At 46.0% G+C, this 27,594-nt stretch overlaps 1 protein-coding gene across 1 annotated transcript in view; it reads right to left on the bottom strand.

Annotated features, from left to right (window-relative positions):
• The window catches only part of LOC119443035 (sodium-coupled monocarboxylate transporter 2-like), a 109,290-nt gene extending 82,033 nt beyond the window's left edge, over positions 1-27,257 (bottom strand). The window contains exons 1-2 of the mRNA XM_037708164.2: positions 27,143-27,257; positions 4,661-4,935 (exon numbers count right to left, since the gene is read on the bottom strand). Of these exons, the coding sequence (XP_037564092.1) occupies positions 4,661-4,935; positions 27,143-27,221 (354 nt within the window). The 5' untranslated portion in view covers positions 27,222-27,257. The remainder of the gene's footprint in view (positions 1-4,660; positions 4,936-27,142) is intronic.
• Positions 27,258-27,594: the final 337 nt, after the last annotated feature.

The raw sequence follows: 27,594 nt of genomic DNA on the forward strand, positions 1-27,594 counted from the left end.
GTTTCGTTGAAAATCAACACACTTTAAGGCTTAGCCATAAAAAAGACTTGTTTCACCGGAGAAATGGTGGTGTTTCACATTCGTGTTGGTTGTGTTTGCCAAAGCTTTGCAGCATGTATCGATAGTTCCGAGATGTGCTTGTCCAGTCATGGCAACATAAATGGAAATCTCACTTAGAAAGGCAAGTTGCTGCATGTTAAACGTATTGTTCAAAGTGTGCAAACACACAAAAAAACGTAAAAAAGCAAAGCGACAAAAGTTCTGCAACCGCTGCCCCCCCCCCGCCCCTCCTCTCTTCCCGCTTCCAGAACGAGAGTCTGGATCCGCCCCTTGTGTGTGGTCTTCGGAATGTGAACCTGCATTTAACCAGCTGAAGTGCCGCTCTCACATGTGAATCCGGTTTTCGTCATTTTTAGGAAGCCATACTTACCTTGGCCCACGGACCCTACGGGCCACGGCATTGGTGCTGTCTTCCTGTAGCGTGACAACTCTTCGCGTGAGAGAGGGGTCGTTTACGCCAGCCGTCCACTCACCGGTGCAGAGAACTATACAATCAGTGAGAAGGAATGTCTAACTGTTGTTTGATCAGTACAAATGTTTCAACCTTATCTTCACAGGCGCCATTTTACACTCGATATGAACCATCACGCCTTATGCTGACTTTGCACGCTATAAAACTGGCCTTGACGCCTCTGTCCCTGGATTCGTTTTCTTCAAGTATACAACCTACATATCTACAAATCTGCGAAATAAATCACCGCGTCAAAGGCACCCTTTCTCGATGCCCACTTCCTATTCTTTATATTGCCCACGGTGTGTGCAAGACTAAGGGCGAACCCAGATGACTGGTGGCCTAATTCTCACTGTCGTCCCACGTGCTTAGCGTTGCAGGTCTCGCAATCTAAGTTTCAGAGACCCGCTCAAGTGAGCGGCAGCACGAAGTTTTTGTTCCCCGCTGCCGGCGCTTTTCATCACGCCAGCGTTCTAACAGCGAGTGCCCGCGCTCATCGAGTGCAATCTATTCATGTTTGCCTGTGCGCATGTGACACCATGATTGTTAACCTAATTAGTATGCGACTGTGCTATTTACCCGGCCGACAATTCTACGAACCTAACTTCGTGTGATTTTCTAGTACAGTGGACTCTCTTTAAGCGAAACCTTAATGGGACAGGGAAATAGGTTCCCTTTATAAGGAGTTTCATTTAGCTAGACATGGAGCTGTAGGGTAGAGAAGACGGTTTCTTCAAAGGGCAAAATACTTTATTGCCAACACCAGATAACAGGTGTTACAGGTATGATTGCCAATCTTTTTAGTGTAAACTCTCTACTTGCACGCGAGCGCTGACTAGGGCTAGCATTACAAAACACATTTCCCAAAAGAAAAAAATATAATATTGGGAAAACGCCTTTTTAGTGACACAATTACTTTACAAGACATCCATAACTTTGATCTTGATCTCCAGCGTGGAGCGTTTTGCGAGCGCTTTTGTGTCGCCATCGGAGACGCTAAACACTCACAGCTCACCAACAGTGCCAACACCAAAAACCACAGCCAGCCTCAATCACGGGGGAGTCACACTAACGACGGGACGGCAACAACAAAAGTCGCCTTGACGACAACGTGGAGAACTGTAAAGGCGAAAACGCTGATAGTTATCGCGATGTCCCTCATATGATCGTTCAATTTCGTTTTCTGCCTTACTTTTAGTTCAATTTAACCAGAGTTAGAAAAGATGTGGTTCCGTTTCACGAACGTTTTGAATGCTATTACCATTCTCTACCGATTTCCCCCAGTTAGGGTTGTCTCTGTATCCACATTTATGTATCTACTATGTCCGTCCTAACCTCTTTCCCACCAACTTGGGTCCCCAGGTACTAAATTGTCAAATCGATAGAGCACCGGGCTGCTTTGCTGGGGAAACCGCGTTCAATACCAACCTTAGGACCAGCAGGTGTCACTGGGTATGTAACTAATTTTGGTATGGGATGCTCATCACTGAACCTAATTCATGGCACCTATTGTCACTGGGTATATGGCACCACACGTCAGCTGTTATAGCGGCAAAGACTGCATTATGTCGACAAATTGGTCTAACGTACTCAAATATGTGTTCATCGAGTAAAGAGAGATCTGAATAGAGACAGCTCCCATGAAATCCCTATAGGAGCCGCTACAATCCACGCTAGTTCCAAGGGAGCGCAAGTGAACACCTGCTCGAAAGCGCGAGGCAAGCGACGTACAACCTGCCGTTCCTGTTGCGTGAACTTGTTATAACCGTCCAAAACACGTGTTCTCTGACTGGCCAGATGCAAGCTGTAAAAGTTTGAACATATGTTTACACCTTCGCAGAGCTGGAAGTCGCAGTGTTTTTGTCATAATTGATTATAGTTGGCCCCCACCACAGCTGCACATTTCATTCCGATAATTTATTATTGTAAGTCTAAACGGAGACTAATTGCTTTCGCCCATGGCAAAAGCAACCATGCCACATACAAATCGTCATTTCTCGTACAGATGTGGAAGCATACAATGAAGTATTGTTCTGTTTGTAGACGGGTGCTGCCCGCATTATATCATGCCGATGTCGCTTTTGAGAACTCAAATATACGCAGCAGCGCCATAATTTATCCGCCCACGTACAACTGCTACAAAGAGATCAGAACACTAACTCTACTTTCTGGAGATGCACTAGCTTTCATCGACTGTGTCTGTCTGAAGGAGACAGCAGAAAATGCGACAGCGAGTTCAGCCAAGGTGTGCGGAACTATAGCCAATATTCACAAAAAAAGCTCCTAAGACAAAACTGTTCCTAAGGCTAGACAACAAACCAATCGTTAAGTCGGACAAAATATAGCCAAGGCGGCTGGTAATTTGCAAGCTGCACTTACGAAGAAAAAGCTCTGTGAATTTGGCACCTGGGCATGTATTCGTGTACGTTTGCGCTAGAACTTTTCGTGAGAACAGGTCGTAGGCAATTGCGATGTCACATATGTTATCGAAGCCGACAAGCGAATGGCAAACGTCACTTACGAACGAAAAGCTTTGAAAATCAGGTCCCTGTTTCTAGTGAGAATATTATGAACATAGCGTTTATAGAGATGCAAACTGCTCAAGAACTTTAGAGGCATGAAATAGACCACGGAAAAAAAGATTTTTTTAACTTGGGAATAATTGGAGAAACATTGTAAACTATTTAACATACAGCAGTAAAATTAACTGCAGCTGACATTCCGTGCAAGGAGATGTTTTATTTTATTACGGCAAGATGGTGACACGCACACAATTATCACAGGTTTCCAGCAACAATTGAGGGCAAGAGGGAAGCCATTGCAGCGAAAATTAATACTGGACTCTAACCGCCAGTATGTGTGGCAAACGTTCGTGTTCTAAGAATTGTGATTTGCACTGTCCAAGTTCAACTTCCCTTCGCTCTGCTGTTCCTTCCCACACCTAGAAGGTAGGTCGTACGTGTTTGTTCTACATAAGACATTTTCAATATCTACGCTTATGTTACTTAGAGACTTATGCTGGCTTTTTATTTCGTTTTTACCGCCTTGAAAGCTGTTCTGTTTTTCTGCTCAGCGAGGGGAAGCTGGTATACTGTGAGTACCCTTGCGTCAGCTTAGTTTATCGGTGCATTTTGGGGGAATGTAGTTGTTCCTACTTAAAAGTCAATTTCATGTTGCAGGTTCGTCCTGGTAAGAGCGAAGTGAAATGTATTGGTGCCTTTGCACGTACACTCTAATGCAAAGAACTATCCATCAGTAGACTCTGCTTTGCCATGTGCTGACAATTTCCCAGATTAAGATGTCCAGATTGTCCGCCTAGATAATTTTTGGGATTCCAAAGACCAGCCTGTAGCATAATCTTCAAAATATGACTATGAAAATCTGTCAGTTCGTGTTGGGCAGCCAGACGGCATGCCAGCGGTAGAGTACAGCCTAAATGCTTCTAGCGTAATTCAGCAGGAAAAAGTGGATTCGTGGGACTCAATTTATGTTAGTAACAACCATAAAAGGAACAGACAATGAAGCCAGAAAAAGCATAGGTGAAGGTAATTGCATGTTTAATTGAAATTTAGAAATAATCAGATAAAAGGAAAATTAAGGTGGACGAAAAGATAACTTGCATTAAGTGGGAACCAAACCCACATCCTAGGCATTACACATGCAGAGTTTTACCTCTGGCTTTATGGCCTGTTACTTTGTATAGTCCAGGGTAATTGTGAGCCACAGACTGCAAAAAAAAAATTATGTTCGGCCTCACCCACCCCCTCCCCCCCATCCTGGCTAGGATAAACTCGAAAACAAATTTGAGGTTTCTTTTTGGCAAAAAACAACTGCTCGCGAACTTTTTTTCAGTCGTTCTGCGTCCGCTTTTCTGCCATCATGGCGACAGCAAACGTTAGAACACAGCACTTGCTTTTACGCCTAGAAATGTTTGTACAGCGCAGCTGTTGAAGCATGCTGCACAAATTCGCCAGTCTCACGGCTCGCGTGGGCTTTCCAGTCACTTAGGACAAAAGGTAGTTGTGTTCTGCGTGTGCAAACCCGTCCTCAGTGTATGTGAACGGGCTTAGTTGTGTCGTACAGCTGCCACCTTCATCAGTCCCGCGGCTAAAATAAAATTAAAATAACATTTGGCCATTGTTTCGTCACCTCGAATATGGAAGTGACTTTGAGCTCGTACAGCACAGGCAGGTATAAGTAGGTGACGATGAGTCCCACTGGCACGAAAACAGGTATGGCCCAGAGCGTATGGAAGCCATGACTGTAATAGTGAGCGACGAATGCAATAATTCCCGCTGCCGTGATGCTTGATGCCAGCATGGACAGTGCTAGAGGAAGCACTCGTATGCTTCGGTTTCCCAGGAAGGCCTCATCTCTGCTCCTCGGTGCGTGTCGTTTTCGCACAGACATATACAGTCCAGTTCCTGCAAGAACATTGTGGATGAGTGACTATTTGAATCGCAAGGTTGACAGCGAGATGAAGCCATAGTGTTTGTGAGACGGGCACATGTGCCTGTTGGAAAGCAACTTTGCAAGATGTAATTATACGGCCGATTGTCACAGAATGTTGAAATCTCTTGTTCCATGATTCACATTGCATCCACACGTTTCACTTTCATTTTAGGAACAATCCCTCTGAAACAAGGATCAACCATTTTTTTCTAATTACGCCACCCATGCATTAAACAAGTAATAATTTTCGCCGACTGTTTTGGTTCACTAACACTTTCTGTAGCGTTCGCGGTGAATAAGAACTGCTGGTATTGCTGGAAAAATATTACTACCAAACAGTGAACCTCCACCGGCTCGTTTCTCCAAATAAAATGACCATTGCGCCATGCGAGATACACTCAGAACACCTCCAACTTATCCGTAAAACATGGAGTAACTGGCGTGCAAAAGTGATCCACTACGTCACATCAGGCTATTCTCTTTATGTCAGAAATTAAGCATGGAGGTGCTACCACGCTCCTTAGCCTCGAAGCAACCTCCACGTGACACTTCAGATAAACTATAACGTTAACACTAACAAGAAACATTATGTTAAGCTGTATTAGTGAATTACACATGTGCCATAGAAAAGCGGCACTCTTCCTTAAGAGAAGGCATCGTGAGCCCAAAAAGAGCCACGAACGAAATACGGCTAACGGCACCAGTCTGATGTTTCCTCTCTAGATTGTCGTGTCGTCATAGATTTTGACTGCGTCCTCTTGGGATTAGCTAATTGTTTGCCGGAAAAATTGTACGTGGCGTTCTATAGGTACGGAAGACCGAATCTAGAAAGTTTCGAAAAGAAATTTGTGTTGAAATGGCCCAAATGCGAGAAGATCTCTTGAAATATGTAGCGCTACAGTAAACCTAAAGGCGCTTAGCGTACTTGCTAGCCTGTGAACTTCTAAATTCGCAAAATCCTCCGGACACGACACCAAACACCGAGGGGTGGAGGGGGGTGAAAAGCTTGCCCTGAACGGATGCTTTTACGGCGTTGTGTACGTGGTTTATTAACGAGAATTTAGGTTTAGGCGCAGCCCAAAAGCAGCAGCGAATTTGGCACAGCGAATGCTAACAAGCAAACATTGTTTTGAACGTCGAAACGATTTCGCTGTTACCAATTTTGCCTGCTTCAGGAACTTGCCCGAATAAGCCTGCTCGAAGCAATTATCCCGCGTTTGTCCTTTCATCATCAAAAGTTTATCAACGAAAAGTTCCGAGCCTGTCTCACGAGACTTTACGCGAACGTTAGTTTCTGGAAAACCTGAGGCCACATTCGTAAAATCGCAAATGAAGCCCTAGTTTCTAAACATTACAAAAATTAGGAAGAGCTCTCAAGCATGCGCTTAGGTGCCGCCGCGAAATTAGAGAAATGGCGGTAGTCTGGCCTGAATTTTCTCCAGTAATAATCAAGCGCTATTTCCGCTCAATATGTGAATGAATTGTTTAAATAACAATTTCAAGGAAAACTTTATTAGCCCTTTACGCGCCGCGATAAGTTGAGCGAGATTTTTTTACTAAACCTCATGACAATAATGATACTGCTGTCACTGTTATACTTCAGTATATTGCCGCATTTTCGTGAAATAACAACCTCAGCAGAGAGGCTTGGAGAACAAAGCATTCATAATGCACTCTGGCCTCTTTAGGAAGCTACAAAAAGCGTTGACCCTGCCACATTTAAGTTGGATGGCATAAACTGACTGCTACTATGTGCAATGTGTGGCACACCACGACCCTAGAACTGTCGTCCGCATTTTCTCTTCTATTTCGTAGGTAACAGTGATCTTCGCTGAAGTTCAAAAGCATTTCTGCCCACTTCTGATTCCTTTCAACTGTATGAAATGAAGAGTGGGCAGCTGAAAATAAAGCGATAAACAAACTCAAAAACTGACGCGAATTTCATTAGATTATTCAGTAATTATCAAAAGTTTGGTTTTCCTAAATTTCCGACCTCTAAAGGCAAAATTATGTTGAATGAGTGAGACGGAAATCTGAACGCTCGCCCGGTTATCATCACCTACAGTTTTTTCTCTTCTTTCAATAAAACTATTTGTGTATAAACTGCATGTCGCTACCTTGACCACCGCTTCCACAGTGTATGGCGAGTTACCTGGAGGTCCCGAAGCGCAAGGGTTGTGAAGCGATCTTGTCTGGACATTTTTTCGCAAAAACTTCGGTCACATGGTAATGTCATGATGCTATTTTTATGCGTTTTTATAAGCATTTCGTTGTTAATTTCGTGTTAGAAGTCCTGATGTTATTGTTCAGTGTCCTAGTGGCCATGGTTCGAGAATGGCTTAATTTGGGGAGTACCGGGCTATCGCTAATGAAACGATGAGTCATGGCGTCACAGCCGCTGCACAGCTGTGCGACAACAGACTTCTGAGTCAAACCAGCGAAACGGAGAATGCGGTGAATGGATGTCAAACACAGCGCCTAGACCCATTATTTCTGGAATGTTATTAGCTTCAAATGCGAGGGCGGGAACAAGGTCGGTGATAAGTGCTGAACCTCATGGACAGATTCAACAAGCACGCCCGACACTTCCAAGGATGAAGCATGCTGCATGACTCGGGTGTGAATCATTTTAGACAAAATCAGAATAAAGGCAGTGTATTTCAGGAACGGTAAAACACTTTGTACGAGCGGTACAAAGTGTTCTACCGCTCGTATCGAAAAAGTGTAACATAAAAGTGATTATCAACTTGATCGCATAACCTCTTATTGATCCTCACAGTGCTGGTCTTACAAAACTGCGTTTAAATCCGGAACTAAAGGTCATGCTGAAAGCGCGGTTGTTCAAATTTACAACACGTCACCTAAATCTTTCACGACGGAAAATTGACAGCCATAGCCTCAATTAAAAAATACCAGCTAGAAAGAAGTTTGAATACCTTAAGCCTCTCCCAGAAACGATCGCACCTGTGGCTTACGTGTGTATAGACCCAAGTCAAAACATTTTGTTGCCACTGAGCGTGTGTTTATATAAACGGCCATACACTTTTTCGAAAACATCTATTAGGGAATCGAGCACGGACTCGTATCAAGGTGTCATTAAAAATACAAATTTTGAAGAAATAGAAGAGTATTCATGAAAAGTATCCGAGAATGCACCCGCACGCTTTCAACGATTATTTTTTTCGGCATATATTTTTGGAACTGTAGGTCAAATGAGGTTTTCGCCTCAGTGCTTAGGAAACTCAGCCGACTTCGTAGCATTGCAAGGTATGACGAGAGAATGCACACAATGTAATAACTTTGTCAAACTTTATGAAGTTTGTAACAACTGTCAACCTGTTATAACAACAGTCAACTTGCAGTAAACTCCTTTGTGGTCAGATTTCTGCTTTAATCATGTGAAGTCCGCCTCGATCCTAATTACAGTTTTGTGTCCCGTGCGTCCTCTCACAATGCACCCTTTTTAACACGTATCTAGATTGAGATAGCCATTTTAAAGACTTACTCCAATTTCAACAGTGGCTGTGGCATTTGTGGATTCACCGAAGCTGTTGAACACGTCTTTTAGTGTTCTCAATTTAACCAAGAAATTTTATCACTCGTCATCACATAGCACCAACCTGGGAACTCGTCCGCTTACAGAAACGCGTATTCTTTGACAATGTCCCATCACAGCGGCTATAAAGGCGGTGCGGCGTTATATAAAAAAATTGTGGGACTCTTACCCCCGTATTCACAAACGCACCTCGACTCGACCCTCCACTCGAAATGTTCCTTGAGGTCGGCTTTTCATTTCACAAATCGCCCTCCACTCGAAACGCGCCTAATTGAGTGAAGGAAAGCTCAAGCGTTTTACTCGAGAATGTCAAGGTAGCCCCGCAGCTACCTTGAATCGCTCCTTGAGTGAAGTTAGTGCGCAAACATGGCTGCGTTGTGATTTGTCGCTCGCCTCGTCGGCTTTTTCAGATGGACGCCAGTTGCCTCCGCAGCTTTTGTTTCGTTAACGATGCTGCGCATCTTCAAGGGCATCGTTTTACGGACCGGTGCAATTCTCTGGAGCGCTTCGGCAACGGAGTAATTCTACTGTGGCACCGAGACAGACCGGCCGTCCTGTCAAGAAGACTGCCAGCTAGTGCAGTGACCTGTCGTCTTATTCCGTGCATGAGCCAGTTGATAACCTGCATACGTGTATTCTTCGTGCGAGTGCTCCGAAACTACTATCAGCGCCAGTGCCCTGTTTATCGCGGGTGATCATACAAAGCAGCATCATTTGAAACGCGGCACGATACATAACTGCGGCGGACTTCGAACCTATGAAAAGAAAACAACTGCGAAGATTCCTGCCATTAGTGGGTGTATTGCCTGTGTGCTCGATTGCTGGATGCAGGTCTGGCTGCGCGAGCGCCGGAATTCGCTCCGCCTGAGCGGTTTGTACCCGGGTGCATCACTTACTACGCTATTCCAAGGACGGCGAAGCGCACCACAGCAAGGCGAGCTTCTCTAAAAACGACCAGGTGCGTTCACTTTTCTGTTTCTCTATAATTTCATGCAGTTAGATGCTCTAGGAAAAACAAAAAGTATACTGTAATTTTGCGTGGGACATGTGGCAGTAGCTGCTATTTACAGTCGTTAGCAATAATTGCGTGAGCCTTGCTTCAAAATATTCAGTTTAATTAACTTATGCTTATGGACATCCAAGCCCAACGAGGAAGTGAGCAACCATGAAATGGTTTCATAATTATACCTGCACGTATACAGAGGGAATGTAATGTTTTATTCCAATACAAAACATTGAATAACAATACAAGAGAGGATAGGTTTTGTACATCACATTGTCTTTATTGTGATAAAAAAAGCTGTAGCAGTTGACCCAGCTCCTAATACAGAAAACGCTAGCAAGTGGTAGCAGATATATGTCAAATATATTTGTTGCGCACATTCCAGCTATTAGTGAGTGCATTATGTCAGTGTTAGATTGCTGCATGTCGGTCTGGCTGTGCAAACGCCAGACCAGCTTAAAACTGTATCTTTGCAAATATGAATGAAAACAGTCCGAGCTTATCAATGTAAAAAAAAATCGGCTTCCTGAACACAATGAAAATCTTTAACGAATATATTTATTCGAAAAGTAAACTGATGAAAACGAATACTGTACCTAAGCTAGTTTTTATGTGCGTTAACATCATTGTATGTTTATAACCAACCCCTTCTCTTATGCAGGAACCAGGCTGCCAACGGAACCACGAAGAGCAACTGCCTTTTCAAGGTTGCTGCGCTTGCGTTGGTGTGCAAGCGGAGAAGAGTGGAGCTCCATCCAGTGAATGTGTCCTGCTGCACTGTAGTCGTTGTCGCACTATTTTGGCTAAAACCTCTATCTTCTTTCTGACATCCTAACAGCTCAAACATCAACACTAAAGACATTTTGCATGCATCTGCCTTCATAGGCACCTAGCAGCTTAAGTCTGTATTTTTCATCCAGGTTTCTTTTCTTAAGCCATATTTAATAAAGCAGTCTGTATCACTGAATTATTTCTTGTCAGTCCAAGTGTCAATTTCTGAAACAATACATTAAAATTATCCTCGTCTTATTGTGCTCTGATAGGATTGCAAAAAGAGCGTGGACTCTGATCCTACAAACACAAGCAGTAGTACTACTGACAAAGCTATTCTATAATAAAACACCACCCGTGTTCTAGACAGTAGACTAGCAGTGTTCTAGACCATAGCATACCGTCGGGTGTGGCCACCCAACGGTATGCAGCGGTAAACCCTTACAGAGTATACGCTGTTTCAGCTCCGTTTCTACCTTCAGCTTAAGATTAATTATGAAGGCCGGAACAATGAATTTGTTCCATTCGATGAGGATCACAGTTGGCTTCCATGGGGCTTGCAGAAGTTCAGTAATTGACCGAGGAACAGAGCGTGTCTTGTGGGATCCCACAACAGGCTGCTGAAAAATACAGTATAGAGCGCATTACTACCATGAGTTCAGCAAAGCTAAGATCAAGCATTAAAATTATGGTATATTTCTTGATGTACACTTGCTCATGCAAAAGTAGCTTCAACATTCCACTAAATACTTAAGTGCTGCGTTACAAATTGTGGGCAGTAAAAAGCTCACGTCTCAACCGTAACACATTATGGGCAACTCATGACTTCGCAGATCATAATCATGACTATGCTATTCAAAACAATTATATATGACTGTTAAAGAGGAATGAAATATGAGTTTGATTTCATTACGGCATATCTGTTTCATGTTTGCGGTTTTAAATAACACGGCGTGCATTTCACCATTTTGTCAATGTGGCCAGACATAACATCAATATTATTAATGATAAGTATGAAAAATAAGCACAGACTAACTACCGGGCTGATCAGTCAAGTGCTTCCGCATCACCTAAGTTCTTTCAGGGAAGCGAGATGGTGCATTTCCAACAGGCAGACACCGTATCTATCGATGCTTTCCCGTCAATCACATGTCTTACCGTGCAAAACAGACGTTGATTTTTTTCCGTCAGCTGGTCTTTCCAAGGCCCACATCCTGCAGCAGAATGCCAAAAATGGTATGTACATAGGGCGTTCGCAAGCTAAGTTCAGTGCAGCTAAGCAACTGAAACGAAAAGACAGCACAACTAAAAAAAATCTGGGCGTTGCGTGAACTTGAAAGCACAGTTTATGGTAAGTGCAGGAGATGCTACGACATAGCACATTGAAAAAGGTAAGACGAAAAAACACTAATGCTGGTAATGAACTACTGACAAGTGAATTTTCGTAAAAATAAAAGATTGCGTAGCGTATATGTGAAGTGAAGCAGCACTGGAAATGCAGGCACCAGTGCTGGTTCATTGACTATTTGTGCTACAATTTGAACAAACAGACTAGCCAACACGGCTTCTAAAACAAAGTACAGGACTAAAAAACATTTGTTTCCTTAAAACTGCTGGAGTTACGCACTCAACCATATGCATTCAGCCGCATGTATACTACTGCTTCTTCTCTACTGAAAAATTTATTACGCGATACTGGAATGATCATCGGACACAGACGCGGAGCGGTACCTTGTGCATTTATGTTTAAACAGCTGAACCAATAACAGATTGTCGCGCTCAACCTCCCACAAACTCCAATTAAAAAAAACGTCTCGCGCAATCTTATGGTGCCTCGAATAGTATGCTTCGGGTGCTAATGCCCGCAGCCTACGCAACTGGAACCAGTCATGCTTGGATAAATCGGACTCGCTGAACTGATAACGCGGCGGCAACTTCACGAAAACCGCAACAGCGTAATATGCTTCCATGCATAAACTGCTCACTCACCCTTATTTTCTGTCGTGTTGTTGTTTTCAGAAGGCTTTCAGCAGCACTCGATCTTGAAGTTAAACAAAGCTGCCCATCGGCCGTTCCATCCGTTGCCTCCTTCGAAGTCAATCCAGCTCGGTCACAATACACACACGGACAATATCATCCATAATAACAACGTTTAACAACTGCAACGTGAATCACAAATTAAGCCCAAGGAAACAATGAGCCGCACACAAATGCGGGCGCAAAATTTCTTGTTGTTTCTCAGCCATGCGCCATGCTCAGCTGTTGGGGTGCGAAAGTTGCCAGACCTCAAACACAGCTCCCGCTTGATCTATCAGTCGAACGCTAACAGTGGCAGCGCCGGCGAGCTAAAGTTGTGCAGTGGGCCATGGTGTCGTTTGATAACGAAGCCAAATTAACGGAAACACATATCTGTCCTAAATAATTGGGCGTTTGCTCAGCGTATTTAAGAATAACCTCGATATCAGACGCTTTCTTCGGTCGGCGCACTTCACTCGAGTCAAGGGCGCATTTTCAAGGCGTTCCTTGGCGGAGGAAATCTGAAGTAGTGTTCATGAAAGGCAACGGCGCCTTGAGTGAAGGAAAGCTCGTCGCCTCGACTTGGCTGAGTAAAGGAGAAGCGTCGAGTGAAGGCGTGTTTAAGAATACGGGGGTTAAGCTTCGCCTTATCTAGCCCCGTTCGCATCGCATTTTTTTAGTACTCTTCACTGGAACACAATGTGGGAAAGGCAGCTTACAACCTAGCTTACACCGATCCCGCTAAAATCGGCTCCATTTTTAAACAGAAATGCATTGCTGGGAAGACGTTTTTCCAGGGGCAATATAAGTCGTCTTCTATTAAAATATGAAGGCCCCAGCATCTTTTTCATATTTTATTTGTTTGATATTACCCCGACACGCGCGCGTGTCCAAAACGCATTAGGCAGGCGAATGCTCAATTTGACCTACCGAGGATGCAAGCGCCATGTGTATATGCATTTCGCAACTAACCTATCCGAGCGCACCGCTGTTGGTATGGTAGAAATGCTGGAAAAGGGGTTTGTGCTTGAGTTTCCTCATAACAGAATTATGTTTTCTCGCACATTCAAATTACAATCCGACGCCACCATGTCTGTAGGTTGTGCTTAAGTCGTACTTCACCATTTTTTGGCGGATTTCACTGTGAGAAATTCAATTTTTGTTCACTAACACCTTGCCCTACGTGGAGGGCCTGGGCGGTCTGGGTGGTTCGGGATGATTTTCTCCTTCGTTAACACCTTGCGCCACGCGGAGGGCCTGCGCGGTCGGGGTGGTTGGAGATAATTTTCTCCGCCACGGATGCCGGCATCCATGCCGACGCCGGCGCTGGATTTTCTGTGGCATGGGGTCCTTAACGCTCTCGCATTAATACCGAATTGTGTGACTAATTGTTGCTGCCCAAGGAAAACAAGGCGGAATGCGGGAAACGGAAATTCAAGACGATGAGCAACACGAGAACAAAGCAAGAGCAGGAGTCAACGTTTCGACAAGTGGAGTTGTCTTTTTCAAGGCGACATATGCTCTCCTCGGCACAGTATACAGTATATATATATATATATATATATATATATATATGTGTGTACGGTTCTTCTGAAGGGGAGAGAAAGCAAGGTGGGTGGTATTGTATCTTGTACATAGTTCTTGCAGTTTCGGTTTCAGTGTTAAGGTTGGCAACACTGTGTCCTTGTGCTTGTATATATTTGTGGAACGTCTATTAAAGGGGCAGTATTCAAAACGCTACTCGTGTGTGCGAGTGTCCGGTGTGTCCTCGCATCGTATTCGGGAACGTCTTCTGTTAGAAGGGTCTTCGATTTCGCTCAACAAGGCAGTTGCTCTCGCGAGTCAAATCGAACAGGCAGCAGCGGAAATGAAGGAATTTTCCATTATTGTGCAACCAGTATCTGCAAAATCTGGCACAGTCTATAGTTGCCGTCACCGCATTCACGGCCGCGTGCTTGCACTTTCGGTCAACACGATAAGGCAGCTACGCATGGGAACCGCCCCCCATCTCGAGACCACTGTCCATCGAATTTGCAGCAACACGCGAATTCTTCCCATTGCTTCAGATGTGGCTCTAAGCAGCATCGTGCATCATGGCCACGCTGCCCAGCTAAAGGGAAAAAGTGCTTCTTTTGTGGCCGTATTGGATATTTCGAAAATTTTTGCAACCAGAAGCGGTCGCAAGCGGCTGTCCGCCAAGTTTCAGTAGATAGCCAGTCGCAAGATGAAACCGTCGACGTTCTTGTGGTTCAACAGCCTCTTGAATCTGGAATTGACGTTAACGTTCAAGTCGGGCAGGTCGCTTTAAAACTGTTGGTCGATTCTGGCTCTTCTGCTTCCATTCTTTCAGGAAATATATTTGACCAACATTTTCCTGGTGTGCCGCTTCTTCCCGTTCCTCGCGTGGCCCTTCTAGATTATTCCAAAAGACCAATTTTGGTTCGAGGGTGCTTCTTTTCTGACGTATTTTTCGAGACTCGCAGCGCACCACTTTTGTTTTATGTCGTCGAACAGGGCACTTCTCTCATTGGCTTGGATTGTATTAAGGCATTAAAGCTGCGCATTGAAGGGTCGGCACTGCAGTGCTTTCAAACCAGCACGCTACCGAATGCCGAAGTAGCTCTGACATGCCCCATAGAGCCGTCCACACAGCTGCCACCAGCACTTCAGCAAACGTTTTGCTCACTCTTTACAAATGACCTGGGTCTTGCAAAAGGCATTGTCCACAGGATTAAGACACGTGCGGGTGTTCAGCCAGTAGCATCAAAACTTCGCCGTCTTCCTTTGATGTTGCGGCCACGCCTGTCTTCTGAACTGCAGCGCTTGGAATGCTTGGACATCATTGAGCGTGTCAATGCGTCGGAATGGGTGTCCCCTATTGTAGTAATTCAGAAGAAAGATGGAAGTATTAGGCTCTGTGTAGACTTACGCGAACCTAACAAGGCGATCGTTCCGGATAGCTTTTCGCTGCCGCACATGGATGAATTGCTTCATGCTTTGGTGGATGCTACGCACTTTTCGAAGCTAGACTTGGCGTCTGCTTATCACCAAGTTCTCTAGGATCCTGAGAGTAGGTACTTGACAGCTTTTATTACACATGAAGGGCTATACCGGTTCAAACGCGTATGTTTTGGGCTAGCCTCAGCACCTGCAGCTTTCCAGAGCATGACTCTCATTCTTCGCAATTGTACTGGTGTCCTCTTTTACATTGACGACGTCATTGTTTTTGGTAAATCGTCTGAGGAGCACCTAAAGAATCTGGAGGCTGTGCTACAGCGTATCAAAGACGCAGGTGTGAAGCTAAACAGTAAATGTGTGTTTGGAGTTCAGGAACTCGAATTCTTGGGCCTTTTTCGCATTTCGCCTTTGCCAGGGAAAGTAGACGCGATTCTGGAAACCCTAGTTCCAAACAATGTCCATGAACTCCGTTCTTTTCTTGGGTTCGTGGAATACTACGCAGAGTATGTGCCACATTTAGCTGAGATGGTAGAACCAATGAGAGCTCTCCTTAGGAAAGGCCAAAGCTTCACCTGGTCTGCTGAGGTGGAAACAGTTTTCGCGCAGTAAAGTCAGTATTATCCTCAGATCTTGTCTTGCACATGTTAGACCCTGTGCTTCCAATCATCATTTCTACTGATGCATCCGAATGTGGACTAGGAGCAGTTCTCCAGCAGCGCGCCGGTCATACACTTCGTACTGTCGCTTTTGCATCACGCACGCTGTCTCCGGCTGAAAGAAAGTATGCAGTTGGCGAGAGGGAAGCACTTGCATGCATTTGGGCATGCGAACATTGGCATGCATACCTGTGGGGACGGAGCTTCACTCTCCGAACAGACCATCAGGCGCTCGTTTCACTGCTTTCATCGCAGGGATCAGGCCCACGCCCACTCAGAATCGCACGTTGGTGCGCCAGGCTACTCCGTTACAATTTCATTGTGGACTACCAGAAAGGCTCGTCAAACAGAGTAGCCGATGCTCTTTTGCGGTTACCCGTCCATATGGCAGATACCGAGCTTACTTTTGAGGAAGAAATTGTTTGCATGGTTCAACCAACTTGCCTGACGAAAGAGCAGTTCGAACAAGCGGTTCTCGCTGACGCCACTCTTCAAAAGGTGAAGGCATACGTAAATTGGTATTGGCTCTCGCACAGCCACTTGCCTGACGATCTGAAACCATATTTCAGAGTTCGAGAGGAATTGTGAGCAGTGGGAGAATCGTTGTTGCGTGCAGAGAGGCTCGTAGTTCCTTCATCTCTCGTGGCTCAACTTGTAGCAACAGCGCATGAAACCCACCAGGGTATCGTACGCACCAAAGCAAGACTTAGGGAGCAGTTCTGGTGGCCCCGCATGGACAGTCACGTGGAAGACGCAGTCCACAGTTGTAGCATTTGTCAAGAGGCAGATAAATCGCCGAAGACTTCACCTGCCCCTCTGCAACCTGTCGAGCTACCAGGGAGACCGTGGCAGAAACTTGCGATGGATATCGTGGGCCCCCTGGAGAGGGCACCTCCAGATTGCAGATTTGTCCTAACCCTGGTGGACTACTACTCAAAATGGCCAGAAGTACAGTTTTTCAGGGAAATTTATACAAGAACCGTGACAGAGTTCCTGCTCAATGCATTTGCACGGGAAGGATATCCGGAAGAGATAGTCTGCGATAATGGGCCCCAATTCACCTCAAAGCAATTCATCAACTTCCTACAAGAACGAGTAATCCATCTGTCGCATTCTTCTGTTCATTACCCGCAGGCAAACGGACAGATCGAGCGGTTCAACCGCAAGTTCAAGACTTACCTTCAACTGGCCCGTCTGGAACAATGTCCACAGCGAACTGCTGTACGAGATTATCTCGCCGTACACAGTTGCACACCACACGCCACAACGGGAGTGGCTCCTGCGGTACTGCTACATGGAAGGCTGCCAAGAACAAAGCTTGGCATCTTCGGCTTATCGCCCGAGTCGCTCTCAAAGACACCCCACCAGGAACTGGCCAGGCTACGGTAGCGCGTCAAGCGCCAGCAAGAGTACAGCAAAGGCTACACAGACAGGAGGTGAGCGGCAAAGCCGATAATGGTGGCGGTAGGAGACATGGTGCGGGTGAAGAAACCATCAGTTTCATTCAAGGGTGACAGTTCTTTCTCAAAGCCAAGGAAAGTAATCGGGCAACGTGGTCCTGCGACCTTCACTCTCGACGACGGCAAGATATGGAACGCGGCAAAGCTGTGCAAGGTGCCTGCTCGGCGCTCTGGCCACAATGGCCTTCAGCAAGATTCCGCATCGCGTGACTCGTCAGCTCGTCACGACTCCTTCGATGCGACACTTCTCCTGCAACGTGGCAGCCAGCGGTTGCCGAGGAAAGTGTTCCCGCAGCGCAACCAGTGCCTAGTACAGAATGCGTCCCCGGTTCACCGACGACGTCAGTCGCAGAACAGTTTCCAGCATCGGAAACTGCACCACGCCCTCCCGTGAACAATACAGATGGAACTGTGGTGTCGTTCCCACCTGACCGCCGCATTCAGCCGCACCGAGAGAGACGGTGACCGGACATATATGGATACTGAGAATGTATAAATATTCCTTAGGTCGTGCGCCTATTTTCTTTTGTATTCGTTGATATTCTTTTTGTATAGGTATTTCAGTGTATATATTGATGTGTATTTCTTGCTGCGTATGTTTCTTGTCATGTAAACGGTGCGCGATTAGCCATACTAACGTACTAACACATTGACAAAAAAATTGAGGGAGGGACAATGTTGTATCCTGTACATAGTTCTTGCAGTTCCGGTTTCAGTGTTTAGGTTGGCAATACTGTGTCCTTGTGCTTGTACATATTTGTGGAACGTCTATTAAAGAGGAAGTGTGCAAAATGCTACTGGTGTGTGCGAGTCACGTCACTCCTTCATTAAAGGTGGGCGAGCTATTGAGAGTGTGCTAGCGGCGAGGGTGTAGAATTGAAAAGAAAGATAATGCGCTACTGAGAGTCAGTGGAGGAATTTGAGGCAGCGCCGTGTGTTAGCTGGTTGACGTGTCATTGTAGGTTCCCCTTTTTGGGGAAGGGGCCCGGACGACGGAGAGGGTGGGGGGTTGTGCTGCGCTGGAGGTCAGTGAACTATCGGGCTTGAAAGAGAGAATAAAATTAGGGGCAGAAAAATGGTGCTCGTGGAAAAAAAGGCGGGGTAATTATATAAATAAAAGAAGCAAAGGAGTGAGTGAAAGCAAAGAGAGGTTGGAATATTATTGACAATCTAATAAAAAAGAAAAATTAAGCAGCTCAACGAAACATAACTAAGCGCTGTTGCCTATACATTGAAGTTTAGCATAGCGAATTGTTACTGTGTAACATAGCGCACTGTGAGATGTAATATATCTGTGTATGCGATGCTGTGCATGACTTATCCCCTTTTCCAGCACTGAGTAGCCAACCGGAGATATCGTCCCGTTTACCTCCCTGTCTTTTTTTATAGTTTTCTCTCTCTCTCTCTCTTCATCAGTTGTCAAAATTCTCTGAGATTGAAAAAAAGATGTAATAGAATTCAGCAGAGTATTATGGCATTTTAGCAGAAATGAGCTGTGTACATATAAGTTATAACTCGAAATTTTCACAAGTTACGTATTATCATTTAACCAAACTTACTATCAGCACGCATATGTCTGAGCTTCTGTGCACCCTACGGTAGCCACAAACAAAACACAGGCACAATATTTCTTCGTTAAGTTCTCAAACAAAGGAACACAATCAAACGACATGGAAAGCCCAACAAATGTGAACCGATAAACTTAAGTACAAGGTATTAACCAGGCAACAAGAAAAAAAAGGTAATTCCTGAACGAATGTAGTAAACCATGTTGCCCAACTTGTAATAATGGAAGCCCTTAAACTTGAAATACAGACAGTGCACCATTGAGTCACACATAATATCTCTAGCTCTCGATATTACAGATTAGGTTGATTGAACAGAATAAACTCTATTTTAAGTTTTTTTATCATGAAAAATTTAAGTAGTGCCAGCTTTTTCTTCTTTTTAGAATTCTTGAACACCTTGGCGACCACAAAGTGCCGCATTTAAAATACGGACCACAATTTTACGGTCTGACTTGATATGTACCTATAAAACGCAATTTGTACTAGATGCATCAACGGAAACGTGTTCTTTTCAGTTTCGAACGTCGTAGTACGTGATAACTCTTGAATGCATATTATAGAGCATAAGCATTACAGCACGTAATTTAGTGCAGAATGCTTTAATGTTTACTTCACAAATATATGAATAGGCTGAGAGAACAATTATTATGTGTAAAACTGTCTACTATGCCCCTCAAATTTTGTAGGCTATCATTTATGTTTTTGTTGAGGTATCGTAGGTCGGCCGTCACTGTGCACCAATAAACATAAGCCACTTTGAAACGTTTCGAAACTTGCTCGGAATTAAACGTTTATGATTTTTACGATCAGCAGAACAGAATCTTACTTAAGTCCGCTGCCAGTGAAGGTGTTCGCCCAGCGATTAAATGAACATATTTTCCGTTCACCAAAACCACTATATTTGCGCAAATTTAAATAAAGTTTATAACATCCGCCCGAATTCACAAAAAAAACGTATTACGCTAGAATTGTTCGTAAGAAAAAATTTCAGCCCATCTGGATGAAAGACATATTGTTATCTATGGCGGCTGGCCAATGGCAAAGAGCACTTACGAAAGAAAAGCTTTGTGAATCTGGCCCATGTTTCTTATCAATTTATGGAGGCTGCCATCGGCTGTGGTAGGCTACGGACGCCATGAGACTCAAGGCATGCACCTAAGCCCGTATCCCCCCCTCCCACTAAACAAAAGGGGTCTTACGCTTGGACTGTTCCAAAGAATAACTGCCAGGCCAATCATGATACTGGACCTATTATTAGCGAATTCCGTCGGCCAATGGAAAATGCACTTACGAAAAGCTTTGGAAATACGGGTCCTGTGCTGGGATAATTTACCAATCCTGTTCCAGCGATATTCTTGTTCACGCTCTGACAGTGGTCCGAGCGACGTACCAGGATCGGCCAGCCTGTAAACGGTGCATGAAAAACCAGGACTAGAATCGTATTATCGAAGGGATTGCATCACGACATTATACCGACCCGGGTCCACATTAACTAAACATATGTTACATAAGAGAGTGTTTCCCTATTAGCGTGTGACAGACGCCATTCACAATAGTAACGAGCGTGTTGACGAGTGACCGGCGCGTCTCTAACCAAGAAGATGTCTTATAATTCGGTTGTGCTTTAATCTCTCGTAGATCCGCAGTGGGCTAGGGGCGCCGTAGTGGGGGGCTCAAGTTTCATTATGACACCCTGGGGTTCTTTCACGAGTACCTCAATACCAGAACGCGAGCGTTTGCCCCATAGAAATACAGCTGCCACGAATGAAACTCGAGACCCAGAGCTTAGCAGCATAACGTTCTACCTACCGAGCCACTGAGGAGAAAGAGAAATGTTGAGGATGCGTGCCCTGAATCGGCACTCGGCAATACCAGGTAGCTTCCTCTAGAAGTGGTGAGCAATCACGTGCTTAGCTTAAGTGATCTGACGAGAACTGGTGTACATTTCGCAGTATATAAAATAATATATATTGATAAGGCGATTTATTAATGGAAAGCGACAGGCGAACAACCAACGCAGCTCCAATGGACCAACGGTCTCGGCGCCAACAGCTCGTGATCTGTGCTCGCGTCCTACCTCGATGATAACGCGCCTCTACTGCTTAAGGTGATGAAATGATGAGAGGGTCGTTATGCGGCTTGAGGCGGCTGACGTGAACCGTGTCGCGGCCAAGACGGCGTTTGTCCGAGGAGGGGTTGACTGGCTCAATGACATAAGTGACGGGAGACCGGCACTCGATGACGCGGTATGGCATTTGGTACTTGGCAGCAAACTTGGGAGTGAGGCCAGGAGAGTTGAATGATTGTCTAAGCCAGACGACGGATCCAACGGCAAAACTCTGCACATGATGATCGTTGTCGCGGCGATCGTTCTGGAAGGCTTGGCTGTCGGACGTGAACGAGCGGGCCAGCGGACGACACTCTTCTGCATGCTCTGCGAAGTAAGAAATCGGACTGAATTTGGAGGCGTCAGGGCGGTACGATATTATTGTGTCAAGTGTAGAGGACGGTTCAGGGCCATATAAAAGAAAAAAATGGTGAAAAGCCTGTCGTAGACTGTGTCACGGTGTTATATGCGTAAGTCACGAAGGGGAGAACGACGTCCCATTTCGAGTGGTCAGAATCGATGTACATCGAGAGCATATCTCCCAGCGTGCGGTTGAAACGTTCCGTGAGGCCATTGCTTTGTGGGTGGTAGGCAGTAGATGTGCGATGAACAATACGGCACGAGCGGAGGAGCTCTTGTATGACGTTGGACAAAAACACACGGCCTCTCTCGCTAAGCAGTTCCCGTGGTGTACCATGAGGGAGCATAAACTGGCGCAATATAAAGGAAGCGACGTCACGAGCACCAGCCGCAAGGAGTCGACCTTTTTCGGCGTATCGCGTGAGATGGCTGACCGCGACAATTAACCAGCGATTGCCAGCAACAGAGCTCGGAAGCGGTCCATAAAGGCCGATCCCAATGCGTTCAAAAGGGCGGGCAGGACATGGTAAAGGCTGCAGCTGACCGGGTGTATGGCGAAACGTCTTCTGTTGTTGGCATGCGGGACAGGACGAACATATTTACGGACAAATGTTTACATCCCACGCCAGTAGTAGGGTTGGCGCAGCCGCTGATACGTTTTCAGCCCGCCAGCATGGGCATGTCGCGTATCAGCATGGAAGTATGCACACACATCGGTTCGCAAGTGCTTGGGTATGACTAGGAGCCATTTACGTCCGTCCGCCTGATATAGTTGCGGCGGTTAAAAGTGCATCGCGTATTGCGAAATGCATGGCTTGGCGACGAAGGGCACGGGGTTGGTTAGCGGGTGAAGAGGCACAGAGAACTTTCAAATGGAATGCGATCCCCGGGTCTTTGCGATGTTCCGAAGGCATGTCTGTGATGGGGAGGGCATCCAGGAAAAAGGCGGCCGCTGAAGGTGGGCCTTCGTGAGATTGCACGGGTGATCGAGAGAGCGCACCCGCGTCAGAATGCTTGCGCCCGGATCGGTAAACAACGTGAATGTCAAATTATTGTATACGAGGAGCCCAACGACCGAGGCGACCAGAGGGATCTTTTAGGGAGGTCAACCAGCAGAGTGCGTGATGGTCGGTTACAACGTCGAAAGGCCTGCCGTAAAAATAGGGGCGAGATTATCCTAACGCCCATACAATCGTGAGGCACTCTTTTTCGGTGACGGAATAATTTAATTTTATTTAATAATAATTTAATGTCTGTCTACTCACTTCGTCCCGTCCTAGCGCTGTTTGTTCCCTTACCAATTCCACCTTGGTGAGGGCGCAGTTTGCATATGCCACGACATACTCAGGGAAGCCGGGCTTGCGCTGCGCGAGGACTGCACCAAGACCGATACCACTCGCGTCTGTATGTATTTCGGTTGACGCAGCAAGGTCGTAATGGCGTAGCACGGGTGGCGAAGTAAGTAGGTGGCGCAGTGTCGCAAAGGCGACGTCGCAGGCCGGTGTCCAGAGAGAGAAAAAGGTCGCTGGTGCTGACGAGGAGCTTCGTAAGCGTTGCTCTGAAGCCCTGAAGTGACATTTCTTCAGGTTGAGTTGAAGGTGTGCGTTTGTAAGGCAGCAGAGACATGTGCGTAACCAAGCGAGATGTGAGGTGAAATCTGGGGAGAACACAACGACGTCATCGAGATAGCAAAGGCATATCTTCCATTTCAGACCGCGTAAAATTCCGTCCATCATCCGCTCGAATGTTGCGGGCGCATTGCAAAGCCCGAAAGGCATCACTGTAAATTCATACAGGCCATCCGGTGTGACGAACGCCGTCTCTGGACGATGACACTCCGCCATAGGGACCAGCCAAAATCCCGATCGCAAGTCGAGGGAAGAAAAAAATTCGGCACCTTGAAGGAAATCGAGGGCGTCGTCTATTTGAGGGAGAGGATAAACGTCTTTGCGAGTAATCTTGTTGAGGCGCCGGTAGTCCACACAGAATCTAATAGAGCCATCTTTCTTTTTGACCAGTACAAGAGAGGACCAGGGCCTGCAAGAAGGCGTGATGACTCCGCGCTGAATCATGTCGTCAACTTGTTCTGTAATGACACGACGCTCCGCAGGTGACTCATGGTAGGGCTGTTGTCGCAAAGGAGCGTGAGTCCCAGTTTCAATCGTGTGAACAACCGCATTAGTTCGGCCTAGTGACGCTTACGGTACATCAAACGAAGTGTGGAACTCGTGTAGAAGAGCGAGAAGCTCCGTCCGTTCAGCCGGAGCGAGGTCGCTGTCGATAGAACGGCGCAACGTATCCGAGGGTACGGCGTCGGACGCAAGGTCACGTGTCAGGGCGTTCAGCTGATGTTTTGTCTGAGACTCGGAGGGATCGAGGGGCACGATAGCATCCGCGTCAACAGGCTGCACGTAGCCAAGCGTTTCATTACGGTAAAAAGTCAGAGGGCCTGAGTTGGGGTTGCAAACAAGAAGTCCGGGATTATCCTGTTGAAGCGTGATGATGGCAAATGGCAGTGACGTATTGTGGCGGCGACGAAATATCTCAGATGGCGTGAACAGAACGGTGGCATCGGTATGGGCAGCACAGGAAACGGGAACAATGATGGCAATGTAAGGCGGCAGGTCAGTATCGGCGGTGACGACAAGCTTGCTATCACCAAGAGCGGGCACACGGGCGGAAGGCGTCTCGCAAAATACAGAGAGCTCTACGTGAGCACGAGCGCAGTCGATAACGGCGTGATAACGCCGCGGTACCTCCCCCACTTTGATACAGGGATTCATTAACGGAAATCGACAAGCGAAAAATCAACGCAGCTCCAAGGGAACAATGGTCTCGGCGCCAACAGCTCGTGATCTGTGTTCGTGTCCTACCTCGATGATAACGCCCCTCTACTGCTTGCTTCGTGTTCGTCTTCTTAATTATAATATATATTATATATATATATATATATATATATATATATATAAAGTTGCAGTTTCGCCCGAAAGGCGCAGCATCGATTGGGATAGCAAATTAGTAGACAGCTATACGAAGCGAGGATAGTAGTTTAATGGTCCGTATAAAGTTGAAAACATTCGCTTACTAACTAAATAGACAAGCATGGTGTCACGCGTGCACAGGTAAACATGAACACCTCTCGCTCGATGACCGCGGAAACTCGCTGTGAAAACTCCGGAGTGAGAAAGCGCGCCAGCAGCAGCCGCAAATTGTTCTTTGTGCTGTCTCTCGTCTCGCTTCAACTCAACCTAAATGTCGAAAGCACAGCGCATACGAAGCTACCGGCACTCGGCGCCTGCAAGTTGTCCCCATCGCACATCGCCTTGAAGATGAGTCCCGCGCGGGCGCGCACTTCTCCCACATCGCAGATTGCTTTCAAGATACAGCGCCCGCGCGGCGGCTCTGTGAGCAGCAGCTGACCGAGTGGAATGCACCTGGCCCTTCCCACCTCCTCTCCGTCGCCTTGCCCCCGTGCCTCGCGCGCGAAACACCGTGCGCTTCCGGCCTACCTTCCTCCCTCGCATGCGCTACATTGAGCCGCGATTGCCGGTTCACCCTAGTACGCTTTCACTCGCACACACAGCCTACGGCGCGCGTCGACGATTTTATATGGCGCTGAGCCGTGCTCTCTCAAGGGCTGCAGAAGACAGCGCCAACCTTTCCTTTTCTCATAACAAACCGCTTAGTAGACGATTTTATGAACGTTGCACTTGATACGGAACCTCACGGTGACGACGATGACATGCGCTTGGAGTGTCCATATAATTGCTATCGCAATAAAAAAGTAGCAGCTCACTAATGCGACATTTCTTGACACACGTACAAAAATTTTCAGAAGTAAGAAATGTTTAAAAGACCTCCGAGACTGCATGGTATGTCAGGGCCCGTCACCATTGCCTATACGTATAGCAATACTTTCGCGCTAACTCTTTCAGTCTGCCGGTATAACCTCATGAGTTATAACACATTCTTTTCTATCAATACGATACAGGAGGCCAAAAAAAAGCTCAAACAGCTTGGAGACGTTCTCACAGGTTGAGCATCAGGCAACCGTAGGAACGAAGCAATCGCATCGCGAGAACACAATGTTTACTCTGCGAAGCAATATTCTTGCACGCGCATTAATTGAGAAGACCGACGCAGCCCGACACCTAAAGAGCTTGCGTATATAAGGGGGCTAGCAACCATGACATCGGTCACACGACGTTCTTTGTTCACTGTAGAAATCGCCCACAGGTTTTTACATAATTTGGTCAAGTAAAAACGACTCATTTGCTTAAAACGTACATGCTCTTAGAGGAGTTCTATTTCATAATTTCGTAGTGTCCAGCCAGGATCTCAAGTTACTGTACGTCGGCAGTTCCTTAAAGCAAATAAACAAACGAGCACATTGTGCAGCTCGGCGTTGTACGTGCAGGAAGTCACTTAGACGAACAACATGGCGTGTGCTTTGCGATAGACAAGAGCCTGATGATGTACAGACAGAAACACTACGCGTGACACTGAAAAAGCTTATTTTTTGTGTGCGTAGCCACATTTCTCTTGTTAAGAATAATAAACTTTTAACACTTGTCAGATGGAATGTCAGTGAATTAGCTGTCTCTGCACATTGAAATATAGTGCCAATACTTTGTAAATTACATAAACGCTTTAAGTAATCCTTGATTAAAGCATTTATCAAAGTAGTAATGTGGCTTCGAAGCGGTTATCTCCATTGCAGCTCGTTTGCATTAAAAAAGGAACAGTCATGTAGTTTCTAGTTTTTAAACACTTTGATATGGCTATTTTGAAATCTTGAAAGCAAGATTTGTGAATGGCGGTGGAAGCACCTATTCTCGAGCGTCACTGAGATAGTGACGAGACGCATGCAACCTTCATGCTCTAATATTTCCGCAAGGACATCGCACACGATAATGTAGGTCATTAGCTATCACCGGGAATATCACCCACATTGTTCTCAGACAAGGAACCTTCGCTGGAGAGCTTCTGCAGAAACATAACCCAGCTAGTAGCACCTGTCTTGCGTTCACTAAGAAAGTAATTCAACTAGCTGAAGCAACTACTAACCACGGGTAACAATGCTGACACGCCCGCTGCCTCCTGCATGGCTGACTCCGCTAAGGGCTCTCCTATGCAGTCACTCGAAAGTGGGGCGGCTGTCCCGTGAAGCCGCTCTGAATTTGATTGTGCCTTGTGCGCATCGAAATGAAGTATAGATTCTGCAGCACGGACTCGTAATGCAGAGTCTGTCCTAGAGAACTTTACCCGAGTCTACCATTACAGTCTCCACGTTAATTGAGTGCCGGTGCGGGCATTTAGGAGGCATAATTTAGGGGACATCAAAGGGGAAATTAGTAAGGCGATGATATTAAGCTTTAGTACGCTATAATATATTAAGCTTTATCTATAAACTACGATTCTACGTTAACAAAACGGCCACTCTTACCACGCGAGGATCATTGGAAAGTCATAAAGGGGGCGAAATGGGAGCGAAATGCAGAAAACGCCCCTGTGCCGTGCATCGGGTGCACGTCCAAAAAACCTAGGTGATCGAAATTAATCTGGGGTCACGCACTACGGCATGCCTCATAATTACATTCTGGTTTCGGCATGTAAATCACAAGAATTCAACTAATTAAATTGCACTGTTTGGAATGCGAGTTCTATAGCGTACGCTGAAGCCCTCTGTGTAGCGTTAGTATAGTCGAGGTCGATGTCGCTTACCGAGGCTGAGTGCTGTCAGGGATACAAATATTATATAGTCAGAAGCGTGTACGCTTGCCGAACTTGTTGGCGGGTCCATCGGTCTCGCAGCAGAATCAGACGTAAACAGACAGAGTGTCTCGGGAACGCGAGCCGATATGGCACTCTCACTTCACACCTGCGACCAGCGCGATGTACACTCTTGGCCCGTCATGCAGAATCCACCTGTTTGCCAACACTCTCGTGTCTTTTTTTCTATTTCATTCGACAGCGTAACAGCTCATTGGGAACCGAGGCAGGACAAACTTTTGCAGGTGCGCATAAGTGAGCGCGCGTCTTTTTATTGTTGCCCACGTAGTGCGGAGAGCATTGGAGGAGTGCACTGATTCACCAGCTGCAACTCAAAACTAGTTCGAAAGTGGCAGAAAAAATGCCGCACGCATTTGTTCATGTTCTTTCAAAATTATAGCGAA

This window comes from Dermacentor silvarum, chromosome 1 (genome assembly GCF_013339745.2).
Source record: "Dermacentor silvarum isolate Dsil-2018 chromosome 1, BIME_Dsil_1.4, whole genome shotgun sequence".
In the NCBI taxonomy this organism is placed as follows: domain Eukaryota; kingdom Metazoa; phylum Arthropoda; class Arachnida; order Ixodida; family Ixodidae; genus Dermacentor; species Dermacentor silvarum.